Source organism: Oratosquilla oratoria, chromosome 18, assembly GCF_046742065.1.
Source record: "Oratosquilla oratoria isolate Oo_2021 chromosome 18, ASM4674206v1, whole genome shotgun sequence".
In the NCBI taxonomy this organism is placed as follows: domain Eukaryota; kingdom Metazoa; phylum Arthropoda; class Malacostraca; order Stomatopoda; family Squillidae; genus Oratosquilla; species Oratosquilla oratoria.
The window spans coordinates 43488401-43512453 of record NC_134794.1 but is presented as its reverse complement, the minus strand read 5'-3'; the positions used below and the strand labels follow the sequence as shown (position 1 = coordinate 43512453).

The following is a 24053-nucleotide window of genomic DNA, read 5'->3' as shown; positions in this document are numbered from 1 at the left end:
TGATTGTTGTTGCTAACAATAGTATTTTTGATGGGTAATGCTGCAGTACTCCCATGAGATGGATGTTCTCTAGCTCTCACACCCACCAATAGTACAGAATTGACTATCCATTGCACTTTACCGCTATCAAATGGTTCTGAAATAACATGAAAAAATGATCAAATTTATCCCAAACACCCTGTACATACACCAATGGTTTTTTTTCCCCCTTACAAGGGAGGCAGCTAAAGTCAAAGGCACAAATCCACTCACACCCATTTCATCCCCACATACCCCACTCCCATTCACCATCTCTCTTCTTGGCTCCTCTTTGATGGACTATCCCTGCTTCTTGCCCACTTCCCTGGGTCAGCAGCAATGTAGCAAGACACAGCTTTTTTTATACATACTAAAATGCCTAAGGGGATAGGCAAATGTCACAAATTACGAGTATATATTCATGTATGTTAAACTAAAATCTTTACATAATCACGATTTTTAACTTTTGCTGTCTCTTTTCTGCTACTCCTTTAGTTCCATTACTTAAACCCACTGCCAAGACTGGGGTTTCTTATTAAAGATATTGGCAGTGTTACTAATGTTGAAGTACATATTTTCATATAGAATAAAGTGTAACTTTTTATACTATTGCCACCTTTTCTGGCTACTCCCTTGAACCCATTCTGCCAAAGCATCTTTTTGTGATCCCCTGTAGTAGTAATCGTATTTTTGATGGGTAATGCTGCAGTGCTCCCATGAGATGGATGCAGGGAATTATAGGTCCATCGGTATATTCCTTCTCCGATATGTGAATGCTGCTAATGAAACTCCATGTGACTACCTTTTTTTCTTTATTCGTCGATAGTAACAGTGGTCTTTTCAGATACATACACACCATCAAGGAATTTTCTGATATCCTTCCTCTTCACAGTAGTACTCTGCTGAATGTGGGCAGCTGTAATTTAAAGAAAAAGCTTGTTAACTCCTTATTCCAAATTGCTACCACATGCAATTATGTAAACATACTCCAAGAATTCTGGTCAAACATTAAACTTACCAGACTGGGACACAGCTTCAAGGTTATTACCCTCCAAAATGAGCTCGTCCTTCATCTTGGATGAGGTTGAGATTTTGACACCCGGGGCCATATGAACTTTACGGATGTATTTCTCTCCCAAAAAGTTACGAACTTCAACAAGAGTATTATCTTGAGAGATAACACAATTGATGGGGAAATGAGCATACACAGCTCTCATTTTGTACTGATACCCCTGAAAACAAAAAAAATGTAATGTTAGAAGCAGTGACTGAAACCCAAAAGGTTATGAGCATAAACACTATTAATCAGGGAGAGAGTTCTACTTCAGTTATCAGAGATTGTTGTTTACATCATGTCAAAATACAACTTATGCTACATGATGGCGGCACAGACCTTGGTGACACCCTTGACCATGTTCTCAATATGGCTGCAAACTGTCCTTACTGCTGCCACTTGTTTCTTGTTACCAAACCACTTGTCAACTTTCACCAGAGTTTCACCTTTCTTGTTCTTCTTAGCCTGAAAAAAATAAACAAATGAATAATAATGAGAAACTTGTTTCTACTACACCTCCAATCTTCAAAGAAACAACAATCCATATCGGCAGCAGCAGCAATTTCTTCAGATCAAACAAAACATTTTGTATAATAAATTGTGGCACATGCAGCAATGTGACTTTCTTATATAAATCCTCTCCTGTGGTTGTGAATGCTGTTCCCACATGCAACGGGATGAAGTAGAAAATATATTAACAGTCGTTATACTGGTTCTCTTGCAGTAGACCAACTGCCCCAAGGGTTATTGCTACCATTTCAGCCCCAAAACAATTCAGTGAATGGATTTATTGCTGCTGTTTGAGAATATACCTTATACATACAATCTGTGGTACTGGCTGCATGTTACTGGTTAAAGGCTGTTAAGTAGCATGTAGCTACTTTAGGGTCTAAATGGAGTGACCCTATGGACCAGAGTCACACATCATTTTGTCTGTGGTAGAGGAAATATCTGCTCATAGAGAGAAATGATTATACTTTATTATACTGTGACTGTCCCTCTTATGCTGTCCCCCCCCCTCTTGTTACTCTCCTGTACCATTTCTCTGAATATTCATTCTCATTTCACTGTGTGATGGGGGAAAGGAATACTGCCACCATGTATTTTCACTTGTGTCGTACAAGGTGACAAAAATGGGACGAGGATAGGACTAGGCATCCTTCTCCCTTAAAGCCCCAAAGGGGACGTCCCTAATAAAAATTAAGGCATAAAGCCACGTCCACACGGTCGAGCACTGTCCGCCGGGCACGAGGGCTTTAATCGACAACGGGCAATTTCATCGGGCAAACCATCAAACTGTCTGTTCCCGGCGCCATTTGCGGGCAGTGGATGGATGGAGGGCTGACATCGCTGCCAAACGCACGAGGTGAGGTGCGAGCAAAGTTAGCAAACCCGCTAAGTACAGACCGCCAATTAATCGCTCGCTCAATTGCCCAATGGCAAAAGCTCTCTTTTATACACTACTATCTTTTCATTTTCTTAAGCCACGTCCACACGGTCGAGCAGTGTCCGTCGGTCACGAAGGCTTTGCCCTTGTACGAGCAGTTTCAGCGGGCAAACCATCAAACTGTCCGCTCCCGGCGCCAATAGAGGGCAGTGGATGGAGGTCTTCCGTCACTGCCAAACGCACGAGGTAAGGTGCAGGCAGATCCACTGACTACCACGTTATTAGTACACCATATCCACACCGAGTGCTAGTGCATATTGGTCACGACAAGACACTATAACTTTGATTGATATATATAAATCACATGAATGTCTGTGGAGTATGGCGTTTTGATTACAGAAATAGAGACAAACGTGCTGCTGGTGTAATGCTTTGCCTCATATTTGTCTCTTGCCTCTGTAGCTCTCCACTTTCGATACAAGAATATAAAAACTGTGTATATCCATCCGCACATAATTGCAGAACAAAGTTTCATTTTCCTCCTGCAATTCACGTAGAATTGTCGCAGAGCTACCCATCCTTTCACGTCTCTGCAACCACTCCCGGCACCAGACACGTCTCTGTGGTCTCTTGTTTTTCTTTTTAATGTAGGCACCAATTATGATAGAATATAGTGCTATCTTCTTTCGAAGTATGGAGCGCACCATGGTGATCGTACCGTAATGAACCACTCGCTCACAACAACCGCTGGCGTCCGACTGCCCTCCAACCACCACAGACAGCTGTGTGGACATCTTACGCGGGCATAGTCTGCAGACTTTGCCCTGCCAGGCACAGCTCGACCGTGTGGACGTGGCTTAAGAGGGTTTGGGAGAAGTTTTCAAACCAGTACCTAAGGTTTGGGTCTTTAGCCTCTTCCATACGGTGACGCCAACGTAGGCGTCATGAGGAGCAAGTGGGTACGCGAGGATGCAGACGTTGGCGTCTTCATTATATTTATTGTAGTCGTACCTGTGTGACCCACATATTCTGTAAACTGGCTTCATCATATTTTCTATGGTTATCAAAATTCACTGGTGAAAGAGAACGAGCAATAGAGCAGTGACTTTATTTTTTATAAAACGAGTATTGCGATGTGGCCCGTATTGAAGGGGTTAAACGTGCATGGATGTGGTACAGATGAGAGTAAGAGGGAAGAGACGGGCAGTGGGTGTGTAAGAAAGATGGATGCGTTAGCATTGAATGAAACAAAGTTGAAAGGGAGGGGCAAGTTTGAGTTTGTGAGTGTAGTTGGGAGGACCTCAGGAGTAAAGAGAGGACATAATGAAGAGATAGGTAATTGTGTGGTGGAGTGGAAGGTTTCTTCAAAGTTAACCACTTCACTCCGGGACTTAAATCTCGCGGGCAGCAGCCAATGCCAGCCGTACGTGTCGTAATAATACTCGCATAAAAAATATAGTCACCGCTTATATCGATCGTTCTCTCTTTCATCCGTGAATTTTGAAAACCACAGAGAATGGGATTAAGGGCACATTAGGGAGAATGTAAAAACACAGGGGCGACTACAATAAATATAATCAAGACGCCGATATGGCAGCGTCGCGAATCCACTTGCTCCTCATGACGCCTATGTGTGCGGCACCGTATGGTGGGGGTTAATGTGGAAAGTGAAACTGGGAAGGGAGATGTGGGTTTTTGTAAGTGCATATGGGCCTGGTACCAAGAAGAGTGTAAAGGAAAGGCTTTATTGATACAATTAAATGAGGGCATTGAGGGATTAGGGAGAAATGTCAATGTAGTGGTATTGGGAGACCTTAATGCTAGATTAGAAAATGAACAAATAGATGGTGCGTTTGGTTAAGCATGGAGTTCCATGAAAAAATCATAGTGGAGAGTTTATCATAGCAAATAGTGTTAGGAAGTCAAGCATAAATACACATTGGAGAGGGTAATGGGTCGAAGGGTGGTAGAGCTTTAATGGACTATATAGTGGTAACCAGTATAGTAGGAAGAATTAAGGATGTACATGTTCTAAGGGGAGAGTGGGGGAATATCAGGTCATTATTTTTGGAAGGCAAGTTGAGTGGAGGATGGAGAAAGAGGAAAAGGACAGAAGGTAGGGAAGTGTTTAAATGAGAAAGAAAAGGAGTACAAGAAGCTAAGAGAGGAGTGAGAGGGAGTGAAGGAGGAATAGGGATAGTTCAAAGAGGGAGTCACACAGTATGTACAAATGGTGTGTGGAACAAGGAGGATGGAAGAAGAAAGAAGGGTAGAGTGGTGGGTTGATAAACAAAAGGTTGTAGAAGAGAAGCTTTCACATATTGGTTACAAAATAGGATGAGAAAATCATACGAGGTACAAATAAAAAAGAAGCACAAGATAAGGAGGCAAAGAGGAGAGATGTATGACAGAAAATTGATTAAAAAAATCTATAATAAAGACATTTTGGAAAGAAATTAGGAGAGGAAAAGGAGGCAAATCAAGTAGAGAAGAAAAGGTAAAAGGTGCAGCTGGAGAGATGATAATGGTAGAGAAGGCACAAGAGGAAGATGGGCAGAGTATTTTGGGGAGTTGCTAAATGTGGAGGATGAGGGAAATGTAGTTGCAGTGGGAAGCGCTAAGAATATGATAATGATAGAGTTAAAACCCAATCAATCCAAAGCCAAACAAGTAACATATCCACAATATGTACACCCCCCCATTCCCTAACTTAAGGCCCAATCTTGTCTAAGATGGTGACTTCAGTGCCAAGTCGCCTGCCATGTTAACCCTGACACAGAGGATTTGATTTGCAGGTCCAAATTAAATCACAGACCATCATGTACTACACCCATAATCACACACATATCCCCCATCAAGCCCTCCATAACTCCTCTCCTGATATCACAGTCTATTCCCTGTTTAAACCCGACACTGGTGGTCAGGGCCCTCAAATCCGACCACCTTCCAATCATCACCACTAAACCACGCTACACCCCAGTTGGGCATATATGCATATACACCAACTACAAGAGCAAACTGAGAAGCTTTCTCTGAAGAGAGTACTCCAAAACAATGACCAATACACCAATACTTAGTACTTCCCACTTTCGGGTTTCCCTTCGGTCCCCCTCCCTATACTTTCTGCCCAACCCACCCAACATAGACCTTCCCTTTGGCACAACTAAACAAAAACAACTCCCACCCCTCCCTAAGACAAGAATGGTGATGGCTTGGTATCATATATATGGCAGTTTATTATTCATCTTCTGGAATTATGAAAATCTTACCGTCATGTCCAGCTGCATGGACCTGAAAGAACGTGTGAGATCTCCACGGGGTCCCTTCACCTTGACGACACGGTTTTTGACTTTAACGTCAATCCCATCTGGGATGACCACAGTCTGACTTGTAATGATCTGCTTCATCTTGAAGACCTAAAATTGGAAAACACAAGCTTAGCAACAAGATTACATACATATACAAAAAGGCTTTTTCCCCCTTACAAGGGAGGTGGCCAAAAAACAAAGTATGCACTTCTTTAATAATACTCGGACATATGCCTGAATGCATTGCATCACACACACACTGGCACCACTCCCCACAATCTCTCCGAGCAAGCTCCCACACAGCCCCATTTCCCACTCCTAACAACTCTTGACAAGTTTAATCAATTATATTCCTGTATAGTGCTATTTTTTTAAAGTGCACACCTACACATTATGGCATTAGAAAATAAATTTTGTAAATTATAATACATCAATATAATATACATTTTTCTTGTTGGAACTCAATAACAGAAAACAATTCTAAAAGCAATACACAAATGGAATCTGACTTGAGATGCCATCTTTGTTTTTAATGGATTTGGAGGTTGAAGACGATGACAAAGACCCTGATGAACCCTAGAATTATGGGTACCACATTACTAAGTGCAGGTTAGGTTAGAAAAGACGAAGTTATCACTTTAATTACTTCAACCTCTGCATCAACCAAAACGAAGATGGCGCCTCAGTCACAGCAGCTATGTTCATTCGAGTATTGCTTTTACAAGAATTTAGGGTATTATTTTAGTTGAGCACACCTTTACGATACAGCATAAGAAAATTAAATATTAATTTTATAAATTATAATACATGGACTTAGTGATTTTCTTGGTGAAAAAAACTTGCTACAAGCAAATTTACTAATAAATGAAGCTGCTAGGATACAGTCCAGACGTCATGTTGTTGTCTGTCCTGTCCAGTCACTGTCAAGTTAGACAATGGCTTTCACGTTTATCTTGTGTTACTCCAGGCGACATTAATAAGCACTGTTACAAAGACAATAGGGCTTCATTGGATTTTTTGAGAGAACACAGGGTTCTGCCATCATCTGTTAATTACCCAAGGAGCAATGCCGTCAGCATCTGTGATGACAACAATGACCCAGATGATCTTTAGAATTTGAAGTACCAAATTACTAAATATAAGTTGGGTAAAGTTAGAATAGACAAATTTATCATTTATTTCTTCGATCTCGGCATCTCTAAAAAACATGGCATATTTAACTGCCGCATCTTTGTTCATTAATGAATCAGTTTAGCAACTTTTGTTATTGATTCTCAAAGAAAATTGCATATTACATTGATGTATTATAATCTATATAATTATCTATTGTTGTATTGTATGGGTGTGTACTTCTAAAAACTTACCAAATTTTAGATAGATTTCAAGCAAGAACATATGATTTAGCTAGGTCAACATGAAAATGGAATTCCTTATATTTGAGCTTAGTAGTTCTCACGGGATGCAGAAAGTTGCTATGAGTACAATGCAATTTGAATTATCCATCTAGCTGTCCTAGTTCCTGAGATATTGCATTTTGAATGGTATTAAATCGGGCCTATTTTGTCCTAAGAAATCGGGCCAAAATGTGCAGTCTCACGAATCAACGACCAAACCCAAACAATGACTGTTTTTACTCAAATGCACAATTTTATACAAAAACTTAGCATATGGTTGCATTATTTAACCTATTTTCTTTAAAATGTATGATTTTCATGTAATTTGATCAAAAGAGAAGTTACGTTTTTATCCTCTGCAAAATTACCAACTACAGCTACGAATACAGTCAAATTACATGAAAATCACACATTTTAAAGAAAATAATTTAATTCAATTATATGCAATCTATTACAATAATAACACAATAGTAAGAAACTTAATAGAGTGTAGTTTGATCCATACCACCAGTGATCAAAGATGGCGGGCTGGACGAATCGTAGTTGTGGTCCGTAATATTACAGAGGATGAAAACGTAACTTCTCTTTCCTCAAATTACATGAAAATCACACATTTGAAAGAAAATAGTTCAAATAATTCAACTATACGTCTATTACACTAATAATAGTAAGAAACTTAATAGAGTGCAGTTTGATCCATACCACCAGTACGTTGTTATCCAATAACCGACCCGATAGAATAAAAATAAAAAATAATTAGTACCACCAATTTCTCAGCTCTTCCGTAACACACTGCCTTTGTTTTGGTATTAGAATAATCCTCGAGACTAGTAGTTTTTGTTCATTTTGGTCTGTTGCCAATTCACTGGATGTTTTACCTCACTTTTCACGCCAGAAAAAGAAAGAAATATATATATATATATTTACTGCTGAATGCAGGCCCCCATGTTTATCTTATGTTTTTATGTACCGACATGTAACTGATGGTGTGATTGTTTGAAATTTACTACGATCGTAGTAAATACACTCGCGTAACATTTTTATGAATGAAATTTCCTGCGGCATGTAAATTTGGCCGTTTCAATGGCGTGCACTTAAAATGACGTGCTATTGTGCTCGTCATCGACGGTGGCACCTCTGGTGGTGTTTGACCTAGATATATCACATGATGTATTATAATTCACAAAATTAATGTTTAATTTTGTTGCTATATCTTAAAGTTCACCCATTGTCATTTTTGCAACTGAAAACCCCCTTTCCCCCTTTGGAATGGATAATTTTGATTAAATTAGGGGGGGTGTTGCATCAATTTGGCCCATATATTCGCCCAAGTCGGCCCATCACAGGTTAGATAACTTAGAATAGATGAATTTATATTCAAATTTCAGTAAATTTTTAATTGTGCACACCCACCACTAGAAAATTATTAATTTTGTATATTATAATATATCAACATAATGTGATTTTCTTGGAAACCAATAATAAAAATTTGCAAAAAGATTTACTAATGATAGCTAGGTCAACATAAAAATGGAATTCCTGATATTTGAGCTGAAGTAGTTCTCAGCGGGCTGGACGAATCGTAGCTGTGGTCCGTAATATCAAAGGATGAAAACGTAACTTCTCTTTCATCAAATTACATGAAAATCACATTTTACAGAAAATAGTTCAAATAATTCAACTATACATCTATTACACTAATAATAGTAAACTTAATAGAGTACAGTTTGATCCATACCACCAGTACGTTGTTATCCGATAATCCCACCCGATAGAAAAAGAGACTAGTAGTTTTTGTTCATTTTGGTCTGTTGCCAATTCACTGGATTTTTTACCTCACTTTTCACGCTGAAACAAAATTTTTTTTTATTTATTGCTGAATGCAGGCCGCCATGTTTATCTTATGTTTTTATGTACCGACATGTAACTGATGCGATTGTTTGAAATTTACAAAATACACTCGCATAACATTATGAATGAAATTTCCCGTGGTGTGTAAATTTGGCAGTTTCAATGGCATGCGCTTAAAAAGACGCGCTATTGTGCCCGTCATCGACGGTGGCACCTCTGGTGATGTTTGACCAAGCTACTAATGTGCAAAGTTGCGGCAGTTGAAAGGTACGCCCTGTTTGTTTCGATAGATCCAAAGGTCAAAGAAATGAAAGGTTAATTCGTCTTTTCTAACCTAACCTGTATTAGGCACCTCAAATTTAAGTACCCCCACAAAATTTAAAAAAAAAAAATAATAACCTTTAAATTATTGTTGCATATGAAAGACAACTTTATTAGAAACAAAATGCTTTATAAATTTTTGAAATAGCGTGAAAAATAAGGGAGATACGATTTTTTGAATTATTTTCTTAGCCCGCATTTTTGGCTAGACTTTACCAAAACAAAGTGTTAGAATTAAGGTATTTGTAAAGATTTCGGTAAAGAAATACACATTAAGTCTAAACCACTGGTCCAATTTTATTAAAATTTGGAATACTTGGGTTTTATGGATCAACAAATCACATGAGCATGTCAAAAACAATGCGAGACATCTCCATCATACCATATTTGTCTTTTCATGGCAACCATGAAGCTGTCAATGGTGGGTCTCGCTAAACGCCGACCGAAGTCGACCAAAACCACACAATGACGGTTTTTGCTCAAATGCATAATTTATATATAAAAAAATAGCACATGGTTGCATTATTTGACCTATTTTCTTTAAAATGGACGATTTCCACGTAAAATGATCAAAGATAAGTTATGTTTTTATCCTCTGAAAAATTATCAGCCGGCAACCAACGCCGACGAAACCCAAACAATGACGGCGTTGGTTGCCGGTTGATAATTTTGTAGAGGATAAAAACGTAACTTCTCTTCGATCATTCTACATGGAAATCACACATTTTAAAGAAAATATGTCAAATAATGCAACCATATGCTATTTTTTATATATAAATTATGCATTTGAGCAAAAACCGTCATTGTGTGATTTTGGTCGTCAATGGTAATAAGTAAACAAAATTGCACGCGAACTGGACACATCAGATTCATGGGTGATATGGCTACATTCCGGGGCGCTAAGCTCAAACATGAAGTGCTAAACGATATTAAGCTTCTCATGTCCGGGAGAAAATAGGTTGATAAACTTGTTTATGTAACTTAAAATTATGTTTAGAGATTCCTTACCTTAATATTTTTACTCTGAAAACTATGTTGCCAAGTTTGATAACCAAATTTCCGTTTAAATGGATGAAAATTTGTTTCTATTTCAAGAATTAGCCTTACACTTGCAAAACAAGATAATTTGAATATCTTTCGCATGCGCTAAGCGCAGGAAGCATTCAGATTGAACTAAATAAAATCTAGTGGGCCGCAACATATGTAGCTAGGTCAACATGAAAATTGAATTCCTGATATTTGAGCTGAAGTAGTTCTCATGGGATGCAAAAAGTCGCTATGAGTATAATGCAATTTGAATTATCCATCTAGCTGTCCTTGTTCTCGAGATATTGCATTTTGAATGGAATTAAATCGGGCCTATTTTGTGCCCGGAAATCGGGCCGAAACGTGCGGTCTGACGAATCGCCGATCGAACGTAAACAATGATGGTTTTTACTGACAGGCACAATTTTATATAAAAATTTAGCATATGGTTGCATTATTTGACATATTTTCTTTAAGATGTGTGATTTCCATGTAACTTGATCATAGAATTACGTTTTTATCCTCTGCAAAATTACCCACCACAGCTACGAATACCGTCAAATTACATGAAAATCACACATTTTAAAGAAAATAGTTTGAATAATTCAACTATATGGAAGCTATTACACTAATAACACAATAGTAACAAACTTAAGTGTAATTTGATCCATACCACCAGTGATCATAGATAGTGGGCAGGACGAATCGTAGCTGTGGTCCGTAATATTACGGAGGATAAAAACGTAACTTCTCTGATCAAATTACATGAAAATCACACATTTTAAAGAAAATAGTTCAAACAATTCAACTATAAGTCTATTACGCTAATAACATGATAGTAAGAAACTTAATAGAGTGAAGTTTGATAAGATGGCGGGTTGATGATGTTGTTATCCGATAATCCGACCCGATAAAAAAAAAAACTAATTAAAACCTCCGATTTCTCAGCTCTACCGTAACACGCTGCCTTTATTTTGGTATTAGAATAATTCGCGATACTAGTAGTTTTTCTTTATTAAGATCAGTTGCCACAACCGTAAATATGTTAGCTCAATTTTTACGTTGAAACATATACCAATTTTCGATGTACTGCTGAATGCAGGCCGCCATGTTTATCTTATGTTTTTATTGACCGACATGTAACTGATGATGTGAATGTTTGAAATTTACTACGATCGTAGTAAATACACTCACACAACATTTTTATTAACTTTCCCGCGGTATATAAATTTGGCCGTTTGAATGGCGTGCGCATAAAATTACGCGCTATTGTGCTCGTCATAGACGGTGGCGCCTCTGGTGGTGTTTGACCTACCTAACATATGGCCATGAAAACAATACATGGTCGACGGTGGCGCCGTGCGTGGATTTGGGGGTACCTATCAAATTCTAAAGATCACCCAGGTCGTCATCATGGATGCCAACAGCCTGCATTATTGTACCTCAGGCAATTAACTGATGATGGCATCACCCCATGTTCTCTCAAAAGTCCAATGATGCCCTATTGTCTTTGTAACAGCGCTTAAAATTAACGTTACCCGGAGTTGAAGAACACTTTGTCCACAACATGAAAGCCATCATCTGACAGTGACTGGACTGGACAGACAACAGCATGGTGTCCATGCTGTATCCAAGCAGCTTCATTCGTTAGTGGATATGTTAGTGGCAAGGTTTTTTTTGTTAATTTCTAAATAACAAACTACTTTCATTGTATTATAATTTACAAGATATTTAATTTCCTAAGGCTATATCGAATACATGTGCACAACTAAAATACCCAAATTTCTTCAATCTCCACATCTATCAAAACAAAGACAGGATCTCACACAGCTGAGCAGTATTGGCTAATAAACAAATTAGGTTAGAAGCTACTGAACAATTTAAGTTTCACAAAAATTATCCATTTCAGCAAGCTTTTCGAATTTTACAGTCTGATCAACTTGCCCAGCCTCCTCAATCAAGAGTTGCATCTAACGAGTGGTATCAAAATAAAGGAAACCTACCACATGCCCAATTAGCCGAAATTGACATTCACAAATAACAAACACAACTGCCCTAGACTGAGTTTCACAGTAGTCTCTGGTTTGGTAGTCTTTCTAGGGATACCCAATGATACAATTATCACAAGTTCACACTTTTGCAGACGAAATAATTTTCATAAAAATTAGCCATACAACATTATCTATAAGCATATATGAGCACACTTTTAACACAAAACTGGTGCAAGTTGTGTTGAAGGAAATACAGTACATAAAAGTTTGCAAAAACGAACTGATAAAAACAAATTTTGGACATCCTAAAGCACACAAGGAACACATTAAAGCACGTGATATTATCTTACATTATCAACAGTAGAAACAATTTATCCAAACACAACCAAACTACATTTGATACGACCCATTTGTGTACCCTATACCGAAACCTGCGAAACTCAAATCTGGAACAGACACTGTCACTAATAAGCATATCACTAGCCCACCAAATTTACCTCCACTCCATGATTAAATCTATTAAATGAAGATTGATGCCTCCCTCCATTATTTCTAGGTCCCAATCTTATAATAACATTCCAAAGAATGTAAACGTATGATAAACATTAGACATTCGGGTTCAAATTCTAACTTGTTTACAAATCGGGTTTCTCTTTGAACAACAATATGTGTAAGTTTTAACAAACTTTCCAATATAATTTCTAATGAGTTTTGTTCTTTTATATCAGTTTTAAGTTTGGGTAATGTTCTGAACCAGCTCTTACCACAGATCACCTATAATTTCAGCGATATATTTTACGACCCGTAAGTTCACTCACTTTGGCACGCAGACCAGTTGTAGAAGGATCACTGTTGACGCATCTGATATTTATTTTAACTCGAATCATACATATACATATATATATAGGTAAACAATACATAAAAAATTCTATTGTATTAAATACATTTTAATTTAATAATTTTCAATATTTATTTAATCAATTTTGTGGTAAATATAATTAATATATTTTGTAGATGCACTATTGCAACCCTTCAAAACAATTCCTAAAAAACAACAAACAATTAAATTAATGCAAATTTGTTCTTTGGTATAAATATAAGAAAAAAACATAAATAATATATTTCGTAGATGCGCTATTGCAACCCTTCAAAACAACTTATATAACAACAAACAATTAGATTAATGCAAATATGTGCTTTGGTATAATTAATGAATATAGGAAAAATAATCTTTATACTCCAATTTATCAAGAAGTTCCAGTTTATCCAATTTATTGAGAAGTTTAGGAAGTTTTAAATCGAAGGAAAAAATGAACTCATATGTGCTAACTAAAAGTGAAGAAAATAGGTATCTTGATAAATACGATCAATGGCGAAAATAATAAATTACCCTATATAGTCAACAGATAGATCGTCTGTACTTTTTTCAACAACCAGTGTCTGTTGAGACTGTAGCTTACTCCATGCCCCAATAAAGCAGATTTTCGTTTTCTTTTTTACCATCTCTTGCTCCACGCAGTGAAATGTCATACTTGATAAAAGATGACTTGAGTTCTGGATTTTTATAGCTGCCATCCTTCAAAAGACACAGGTGTAATTTCAAATACAATATTTTACCATTGCATTAAGTCAATGCAATGGTAAAATATTGTATTTGAAATTACACCTGTGTCATATATTATAGATATTGCTGTCAAAAGTCAGTTGATTAACTGACTTTTGACAGCAATATCTATAATATATGATAGTTCAGTTTAGCTACCACAAAGAACAGTTGATTACATTATTACAATATTTCACAAATACAATAGCACAATTGTTTGGCTGTAAAAATAATTATATTTATGTTATTTGATTTATTGCGTCTAGTAGTTTATTTCATTTAAAGGTCAAATGAGGTTTTCAAATAGGTAGTGAATATCTGTTAGATGTACGGCTTAGTCACGTTTTAATAAAATAATACAAAAATAAATCCTAATCATTAAGCAATGTGATAAAAAGGCCTATCAAAATATCGGTAGCAGACGAACTTTACCTTCGCCGATCTTCGGCTGTTCTCATAAGGCTGTGACGTCAAGCTTGCTCTTTACATTCTGATGCGTCCATAGGCGTGCACTATAAAACGCTGGCAACTTGATCAGTGGTCTGTCATATTTTGTGTGTTAGCAAGGTTTTATCAAGTATTAGTTCGGAAATGGTTTATTGTGTCGCCGCAAATTGCAACAGTGATTCGACGAAACATTCTGCTGCGGATGGATTTCATTTTCATTATTTTCCGAAATATCTTGTTTGCAAACAGGACTGGATCATTCGGTACAGGCGGTACGAGGCATGGAAGCCTGGATTGAAAGCGAAACTTTGTTCGAAACATTATAAAAAATACATTCTGGTCCCTGGCCTTGCCAAGTCAATAGAAATTAGCATGAAGCACATTCTAAAAGAAGATGCAACGCCAACAATTTTTGTCAACGACAAGACCCTAGGTTCGGCAAGCAAACGCCGTCGAAGGAATGCTGCTATTGAAAAAAGACAATGCCTGGAGATAGGTGTATCAGTCTGTATCATGTGAATAGATAGGTCTGTGTCATCTACGCTGTCACTGACAATCGTTAACAAGCATGGTTAAGCTTGACTAACGATTTTTGGGCACATGGGCTTTGATGAACCTGGCATGTAGGTTTTGACTATCACTTTGACTTTTTTTTTTAACAAACCAAAACAAGGATAGTAAAACACATTAATTTTGTTTGGTCATTCTAAGTCAGCTGGTAATGATGTCATTCATCTAAAAATTTCATGCAGTCAGATTCTTTGTTTTAAGATGATCTTCCTTGATCAAAAATAAATAAACAAACAAATAAATAAATAAATAAACAAATAAATAAATAAATAAATAAATAAAAATAAATAAATAGATAAAAAAAAAATAGCACTCGATCCTTCATCATCATTTCGGTTTTAATTTATGCCAATTTGCTTTGTTTCAGATCGTCTGTGCCTTTGGAAGCAGAGGCTACACATCAGGAAGCAACCGGTGGTCCCTAAAATGAAGGCAATTTTTAAGTCTTTGAAACAGTTTGAGTCATGCTTGAAGATCCCTTTTGAAATCTGTCACTTCTGCAGATCTTCATGCAATGTGACAACAAGGACATAGGGGAAAGCAATCTTTATTGCAGCTGTCTGTGAAGAAAGTCACAAAAGAGAATGAACATCGCAGCCTCTACACGGACAATTACCATTCTTTCCATGTATTCAATCCATCCTAATACTCTTTCATCAACCCTATCTCCCAGCTCCCTTTCCACCCCTGTTCTCCTCCTCACCTCCTCATTTCTCACTCTATCTAGCCTAGTAACCCCTATCATAATTCTCAGACACTTCATCTCAAACACATTCAAAATCCTTCTCTCATCCTCTCTTATGTTCCATGTTTCTGCCCCCGCACAGTGCTGTTGGCACAATCACTCCTTCATATAACCTCCTCTTAGCATCCATTCCCAGATGTCTATTTCTCATTACACTTTTCAATCCACCAAGACATTTACTCACTTCTCTCAATCTACATTCTACCTCCACCCCCACTCCTCCCTTTCCTGCCACATTCGCACCCAAGTATCTAAAACTATCCACTTCCTCCAGTCTTTCACCCTTTATGCTCACTTCCAGCCTACTGTCACTCTCTCCCCTTGCACATCTCATCACCTTACTTTTGCCCACATTTATCTTCAGCTTCCTTGTTTCACACACCTTCTCAAACTCTGTCACTAACTTCCTCAATCCCTCCTCTGATCCTGCTACAAGCGCAGTGTCGTCAGCAAACAACAACTGGCTCACCTCCCACTTCTCTCCATTTTCTTTAACCATCTCCAATCCCTGACCCACTACCCTTGCATTCACCTCTCGCATCACCCCATCCATGTAAAGATTGAACAACCAGGGCAACATAACACATGCCTGACGAAGTTCCACCTTTACCTCAAACCATTCACTCTCTCCATTTCTTATCCTAGCACAAGCTCTACTACTCTCGTAAAAACTCTTGACTGCTCTTAACAGCTTTCCTCCTATCCCCATATATCTGCAGTACCTCCCACATTGCCTTCCTGTCTACCCTGTCGTAAGCCTTTTCCAGATCCATAAAAGCCCATCCTTACCTTTTCCTATAGCTTTCTCACATATCTGTCTTATCACAAAAATCTGATCTACACAACCCCTACCTGTTCTAAACCCACACTGTTCCTCACCAATTACTCCCTCTGTTCTTTTCTAATCCTCCCAATCAAGACCCTCCCATAAGTCTTCCCAACTACACTCAACAAGCTGATCCCTCTGAAACTACTACACTCACACTTGTCCCCAGTAATTGTACTTACTGTTAATTTTACCTATGTGCATAGCCTTGCATTAATTTGTGTTAAAATTCATTAGCCACTTTTCAGACCATTGCTGTAGTTTATCTAAATTTTCTTGACTATCTAATTGGTTTAAGTGATCATTTGCCATTCTGCTCAGTTTTGTATCATCAGCAACTTTGGAGACAATAGATTTTAGTCCGTGTTCTATATCATTTATATATACTATGAATAGAACTGGCCCAAGAACGGAACCCTGAGGAACTACATTCGTAACATTTTTCCATCTAGAAGTTTTGCCATTTAGAACAAATCTCTGTTTTCGATCATTCAACCAATTACAAGTCCAACTTATTAGGCTACCACTCACTCCATATGAAGCTAATTTAGTAATTAGACTTTCGTGGCGGACGGTACCAAAAGCTTTTGCAAAGTCTAGATATATTAAATCTATATTGTTTCTTTTGTCACAATTCGAGATGACTGTGTTGTAGAATTCGAGTAAGTTAGTCACGCAAGAACGTTTCCGTCTGAAACCATGCTGGCTATCATTTATCAAACAGTTACGTTCTAAATGATGTTCGATAGCATCTCTGATTATAGTTCCATCATTTTTCCTACGAAAGAAATCAAGCTTATAGGCCTGTAGTTATTTGGTTTCTTTTTGTCACCTTTTTTGACTATGGGAGTAACGTTAGCTAGCTTCCATTCTCTTGGGACATCTCCGGATATGATGGATTTCTTGAAAATAATTTCTAATGAAACAGCACTTTCATTTTTCATTTCCTTTAAGATTCTTGGATGCCAGCCGTCAGGCCCTGGTGTTTTATTAACTTTGAGTTTTTCTATACACCTCTTAATTATTTTCTTTGTTATATTTACCTCACTTTAGACTTTTCACAGGTTTCAGTTTGGAGTTCACTTTGAGGTGTTTTGTTTACAAATACTGATCTAGAATAGTTGTTTAAAATATCACATTTCCTTCATTTGAATATTGAAGTTGACCGTTGGCAGATAAAAGTGGGCCAATGTGATTCCTAATAACCTTTTTATCTCTAATGTAAATTTAGAATACTTTGGGATTCTCAATTTATCAGCGATATTCATTTCGTATTGTCGTTTTTGTTTCATATTGTCTTTTATTGTCTATTATTATATAACTTTGATAATAGTCATTTGGTGCACCCAAGCACTTGTATTTCTTATAAGCCTGTCTCTTTTTAGCAATACTTTTTCAGTTTCTTTGTCAAGCTATTTCGTGCGAGCCTGATTTGGGCGGTGTCTGTTCTTAAACGGGATGCGAGTATGAATCATCTTAGTAAAAACGTATTTTGAAACATTTCCCACATCTGATCTACAGGTCTTTCGCTTAATTTTACTTCCCGGTCTGAAAGCTGAACCTCCTGATATAGTCCTATGAATTCACCTTTACTGAAATTGGGTACTTTAGCAGTTTAAATCCAAGTTGTGATCACTACTTGCAATAGTTTCACCAACTTCTACATCGGTTATCATGCTTTCGCGGCTAGTGATCAATAGATCGAGTCAATTTCCATGTTTTGTGGGCTCTTTTACATGTTTGGGTCTTGTTGAAATTCCATGAAATTGAAATTCCATGACCTTTAAATTCCACTACCTTAAAATTCCATGACCTTTTGGACACGCGATAACATTACGGTTTTCCCTCCCTTCTCCTCTTCACCCCATCTTCCTCCCCCCTTCACCCCTACCACTTCCCCTCCCCCTTCTCCTCTTCACCCCTACCATCTCCTCTCCCCCTTCTCCTCTTCACCCCATCTTCTTCTCCCCTTCACCCCTACCATCTCCCCTCCCCCTTCTCCTCTTCACCCCATCTTCTTCCCCCCCTTCACCCCTACCACTCCCCCTCCCCCGGTCTCCGATCCCTTCCCTTTCCCTCATTCCTCTTCACGCCTCACCATCTCATCTCCCCACTTACCTCCTTTTTCCGCGTCCCCAACCGTCTTGCTTCCTCCTCACCCCTTCCCCTACCTATACCCTCCTCCCGTCCCCCTCCCCCTGCCTCCTTCCCCCTTTCCCCTCCACTGCCCCTCTCCCCTCACGTCCCAGTTTCCCCTCCCCTTCCCTCTGATCCTCCTCCCCACAGTCTCTCCATCCCCTCCTCCCATCCCCCTCCCTCTGCATCCTGTCCCCCTTCCTTTACTTCCTTTCCCCTCCTCCTGCTTTCCATCACCCTCCTCCTGTCTCCCTCCCCCTCCCCCTCCCAGCCCCTCCCCTCCTAACACCTCCCCTCTTCCTCTTCCTACTTACCTCCCTTCCCTCCTTTCCTTTCTCCCCCAGTCCCTCCTCTCCAAGTACCCCTTCTCCCCAAGTACCCCTTCTCCCCTCCCCCTCCTCCCCTTAAAAAAAAAAAAAAAAAAAAATGTCCAGTTCGTTCGAATTCCTTGAATGGCAATTGCTCCCAAGTAATGACGCATAGGTTTAACGTGATTTGTGACATTAGGCATTCCGTGCATGAAATGAATAATGGACAAACCATCTCTCTCTCTCTCTCTCTCTCTCTCTCTCTCTCTCTCTCTCTCTCTCTCTCTCTCTCTCTCTCTCTCTCTCTCTCTATCCTTCTCCATTTTTCTTTTAGGCTTTAGACCTCTCGATTTGTTCTCTTCCAGAATTACATTTCTCTCTCTCTCTCTCTCTCTCTCTCTCTCTCTCTCTCTCTCTCTCTCTCTCTTTCTCTTTCTCTCATATGGTTTAGACCTCTTGATGTGTCCACTTTTTCACAATTACATTTCTCTCCCTTCTCTCTCTCTCTCTCTCTCTCTCTCTCTCTCTCTCTCTCTCTCTCTCTCTCTCTCTCTCTCTCTCTCTCTCTCTCTCTCTCTCTCTCTCTCTCTCTCTCTCGTTCTCTCTCTTTTTCTCTCACTCTCTCTCTCTCTCTCTCTCTCTCGTTCTCTCTCTTATTCTCTCACTCTCTGTCACTCTTTTTCTCTCCTCTCTCTCTCCCTTTCTCTCTCTCTCTCTTGATTTGTTCTCTTATTCCAGAATTACATTTTATTATGGGAATTATTTTCTCTTTTTCAGTCTTTCCTTTGGGTTGAAGGTTCTGCAAGGCGACTCGAAGCCTCTCCCATGACCAAAAACTAATGATGAAATTGTGCGGTTCTGTATGTTGCGAAGAGATGAAACAGGGTTGCCAACTGTGAGAAGAACGTTGTGCAGTATTGCCAACTGATGAGACGTTCTGCCCGGGGTAGTCTCTCTCTCTCTCTCTCTCTCTCTCTCTCTGTATATCTAATGAAAACAACGATTTTGTTATGTTTTTGGCTCATTTTATTTAATCTAACTTATTTAATTTCAGTTTTGTTTCATTTCACATTATCTTAATAAATTTGATTTATTTGGTTTCATTTATCTTATCTTATTCGCTTTTTGTTCTGTTCAATCTTTATTTCATTGTATTTTATCTTATTCTTTTTTTTTTTTACTTTTTCACCCTTATCTTATTTCATTGATCTTATTATATTGTATTTAGTTTTCTATTTTATTCTCTTCTGTTTCATTTTATTCTATTTTTTATTTAATTTTTCTATTTAATTTAGTTCTTTATTCAATGCTACTTTACTTTTTTATTTTGTTGTTGTTACATTTACATCATGTTATACTATTCATATTGCTTGGCACTCTATATACGAATGGTTAATCACTCATATAATTATTTTATTTATCTGTTTTTTATCATTTTTATCATTATCTATTTGTTTATTATTTATCTTATCTATTTACCAATTGTATTTATTCATTTTTCATTTATCTAATATCATTATTGTTTTATATACTTTAATTTTTTGTCCACCTCTGATCTAGTTATAGACTGAAAGGTCTCCTGTCGGCAAGCTTTTCCTTTGTAATCCTTTGTAATCCACATACAGGCGCTGGAGTTTGATATATGTGGTAGTAATTACCATGTGTGTGGTATGCATGCATTTTGACTTGTGTAATTTGTTGAGAACAAAATGAAAAATTCCTGTTTAAAAAAAAAAATCAAGAAAAAGATAAAAAAAAAATTTCAGGTATACCTTATAGAGTTTTGACGTATCTACGATAGAAAAATGTCTCTAAAGAAGCATAACAATAAGGACGAAATTCCCAAGTATATTACGTTGACTTAAGACCTTTATCCACTGAGATTAAGTTCCTACATTGAAAACACAAGACTTGAATATATATATATATATACATATATATATATATATATATATATATATATATATATATATATATATATATTGTAGATAGTTTTATGATTAAGAAAAATATTTGATTTTGATTAGCTTCACATTCTCAGATCCTATGTTGATCAACTAAAAACGTAAATATAAAACTAGAATAAATAATAGATAAAAATTGAAAAAAATATTCGTTGAATTTTCATTTTGTAAACGAACGAAGGATTTTGCTAAGGACCATATTGGTATCAAAGAATAAAATAAAATAAAAGAAGACACGAATGTGTTATGAAAGCAGGCTCCTATGTTTTTAAATCAATGCATCCATCTTTTCATATATTTCTGTTTATTTATCTTTTTATTCATTTTAAAAATAGAGCGCAGTAGAGGATCTAAGAGGATGTTTAAATTTTAAAAGTATTCATTTATTTTTTTTATTGATTAACTTGGTTGTTTCCATTAGATCATTTATTCATTTAGTAATATTTTTATACATCAATTAACTAATTTCTATTTATTATTTTGTATACCTAATCATTATTCATTTATCTATTTAGTTTTCTATCTGGTCATCTATTGTTTATCAATTTATTTATCTATCTATTTATCTATATTTCAATTAATTTGATCATCTATATATTGCTTATTCATTTACTTATTTGTACAAGGTAAGGTATTGAGGGAGGATTGGGTGTGATTGATTATGGAGCACGTGTGACATGATTTGGGCAGTTTTGAATAGTCAAGGACGGAAATGATAAAGTCTATGAATGGTTTATGATGTGGGGAGATTGTGAGAAAGGAAGAGAATCAGGAAAAGACGGAAGGAAGAAGAAAAAGAAAGAAAAGAACGAATGGAACAATGACAAATATTCAATATTTTACTTGGTCTCCAGATAAATGATGGATGTAACGTTTATGTAGCTGGTGATGCAAGAATTCCTAGTGGCAGAGATAGCTCGAGACGGGGTTAAGTGTCACGTTTTCCTCCTCAGAAATCTCGTTTTTGATTTCTTTATATGGTGAAGACCGTCCGGGTGCCACAGCCTAGGTGTCTTCACTTCGTAAGAAGATCTCCGAGTTCGAGGGCAAGTTCGCGTAATCGAGGAAATTTTGACGAAGTAGATCCTTGAAGACGACTTCGTCGAGGACAAGCTGGAGGTCGACTAGGCTCTCAGTTGTTATAATTTTTGGTTTAGCCTAAAAGGTCGCCTCATTTGTGCCGTTTACGTTTGAACTCGTAAAGGCTATGGGTGGAATATATGGAACTAAGGCAGTCTGGCTTGCCTGTTCTTGTAGAATGTTACATGATTTCTCACCCGTAAAGTCAATATTATTTTCAAAAATCCTCTTTTCATATACACACTGTATAGAAGGTTTAACAAGACTAGATTTTTCAAAAACCGATTTACAATTGCCCCAAATAAGTGACATGGATTCTCTGTCATTTATACTTTCTAAATCAAACCTATGATTTTTCAAAAAGGAAAATTTTCTGCATTTACTGGCATTTACTGCCATTAACTGTGATCTAAGCCGGGATGACTTCTTTCTAAATTTTCGTAAAGACGCTATGGTCTTGAGACTCGCAAACCCTCATATTTCTTCAAAGCTAGAAGAAGAGTTATTACTACTTTCAATACTTTTTTCATAATAATCTCCTGAACCAGCCCTTTCTTTAACCAAACTCTCTTTAATCTCTCCTAATTTCGGGATCAAAGATAGTTATTTCAAAATACATGTCTTTCTTTGAAAAACGCCTCTTTACTCCAGCCATGCATCCCTTTTCTTTCTTTGAAATATTTTTCACCTTTGTACTGAAGCTCTTCTTCAGGTCATCTACCTTCTCTTTAAGAGGTCTCAGGGTGTCTTCATGTTGGCAGTCATCGAAGTGGACCCACGCGTCGCTGTAAGGGATATAGATCGAGCAAGTCCCATTATCATCCCTGGGACACTAATTACATCGGCCAACCATAGCGATGGGTCCGTTGGGGAGTCGGCCATCGAAGGCCTCACTGAGGAAGTTCATGCTTCAACTCCAGAAGGTTATTCCAAGGGCTTGTGGCCGGCCATCCACTACAGTCATTATGGAACTAGGATTCTTCTTCTTCGAAACTGAAGTCTTGGTGCGTTGAGCCTCGAACTCACCTCGTGACACAAAGGACCGCGGTTTGTTTCCCAATGGCTGTCCACGTACGTAGGGCAAAGGTTAGTAGCTTAAGACTTACTAAATCTCCTGGAGCAATTGTATCACACCTTGGGTTATGTTTACCTACCAGTTAGTGTGTTAAAAAAAAAGGAGCATGACTTTATTGTTTGATTTGTATTATGTTTTTTTTGTCCATATTGATTGAAATTATTGTCATATGAATAACTACTTCCGTAAAAAATATAACCCAAATGTTATATTTGCATTTCGTTTTATGTTTTTTCCAGATTATTGGAGTTTCGTTTAAAAAAGTTAAATTAGTAGTTAAGGATTCTTTTTTTGTGAATGATACAACTCAGTCTGAAAAATATAACACAATTTATAATATTTAATTCAATTTTTCTTTAATTGTTTTTTACTTGTTTATCTTATTTCATTTCGTTTTATTCTATTTTGTTTGGTTGATTTACTTATTTGTTTATCTATTTGTTTATTTATATATTTAATCATCCATTTATTTATCTATTTACCCATTTACTCATTTATTTAATCATCTATATATTACTTATTCATTTCCTTATTTTGTACAAGGTTAGGTATTTAGGGAGGACTGGGTGTGATAGATTAATCGTGGAACATGTATGACATGATTGGGGCAGTCTTGAATGGCCAAATAGAAAAATGATAAAGTCTATGAATGGTTGATGATGTGGGGAGATTGGAGTAAAGGAAGAGAATTAGGAGATGATAGAAGGAAGAAGAAAAGGAAAGAGAAAGAATGGAATAATGAAGAAAAAATATTTTTTATTATTTTTATTTTATATATACATATATATATATGTTATATATGTATATATATATATATATATATATATATATATATATATATATATATATATATATATATATGCATGCGTTGTTAAAGTCAACAGCTGAGATAGCATTATTCTGTTTATAGAATATCTTTTCTATGTTACGCACTAATGTGCGGTCGTCT

The 24053-nt window shown here is 37.2% G+C and overlaps 1 protein-coding gene across 1 annotated transcript; it reads right to left on the bottom strand.

The window, feature by feature from the left end:
- Positions 1-813: 813 nt before the first annotated feature.
- On the bottom strand, positions 814-13222 carry RpL9 (ribosomal protein L9). Its single transcript, XM_076201846.1, has 5 exons — positions 13169-13222; positions 5729-5875; positions 1412-1537; positions 1037-1250; positions 814-934 (listed from the first exon to the last, which is right to left on the bottom strand). The coding sequence occupies exons 2-5, from the start codon at positions 5864-5866 to the stop codon at positions 831-833; spliced, it is 582 nt and encodes a 193-aa protein (XP_076057961.1). The 5' UTR covers positions 5867-5875; positions 13169-13222; the 3' UTR covers positions 814-830.
- Between the last annotated feature and the right edge of the window lie 10831 nt (positions 13223-24053).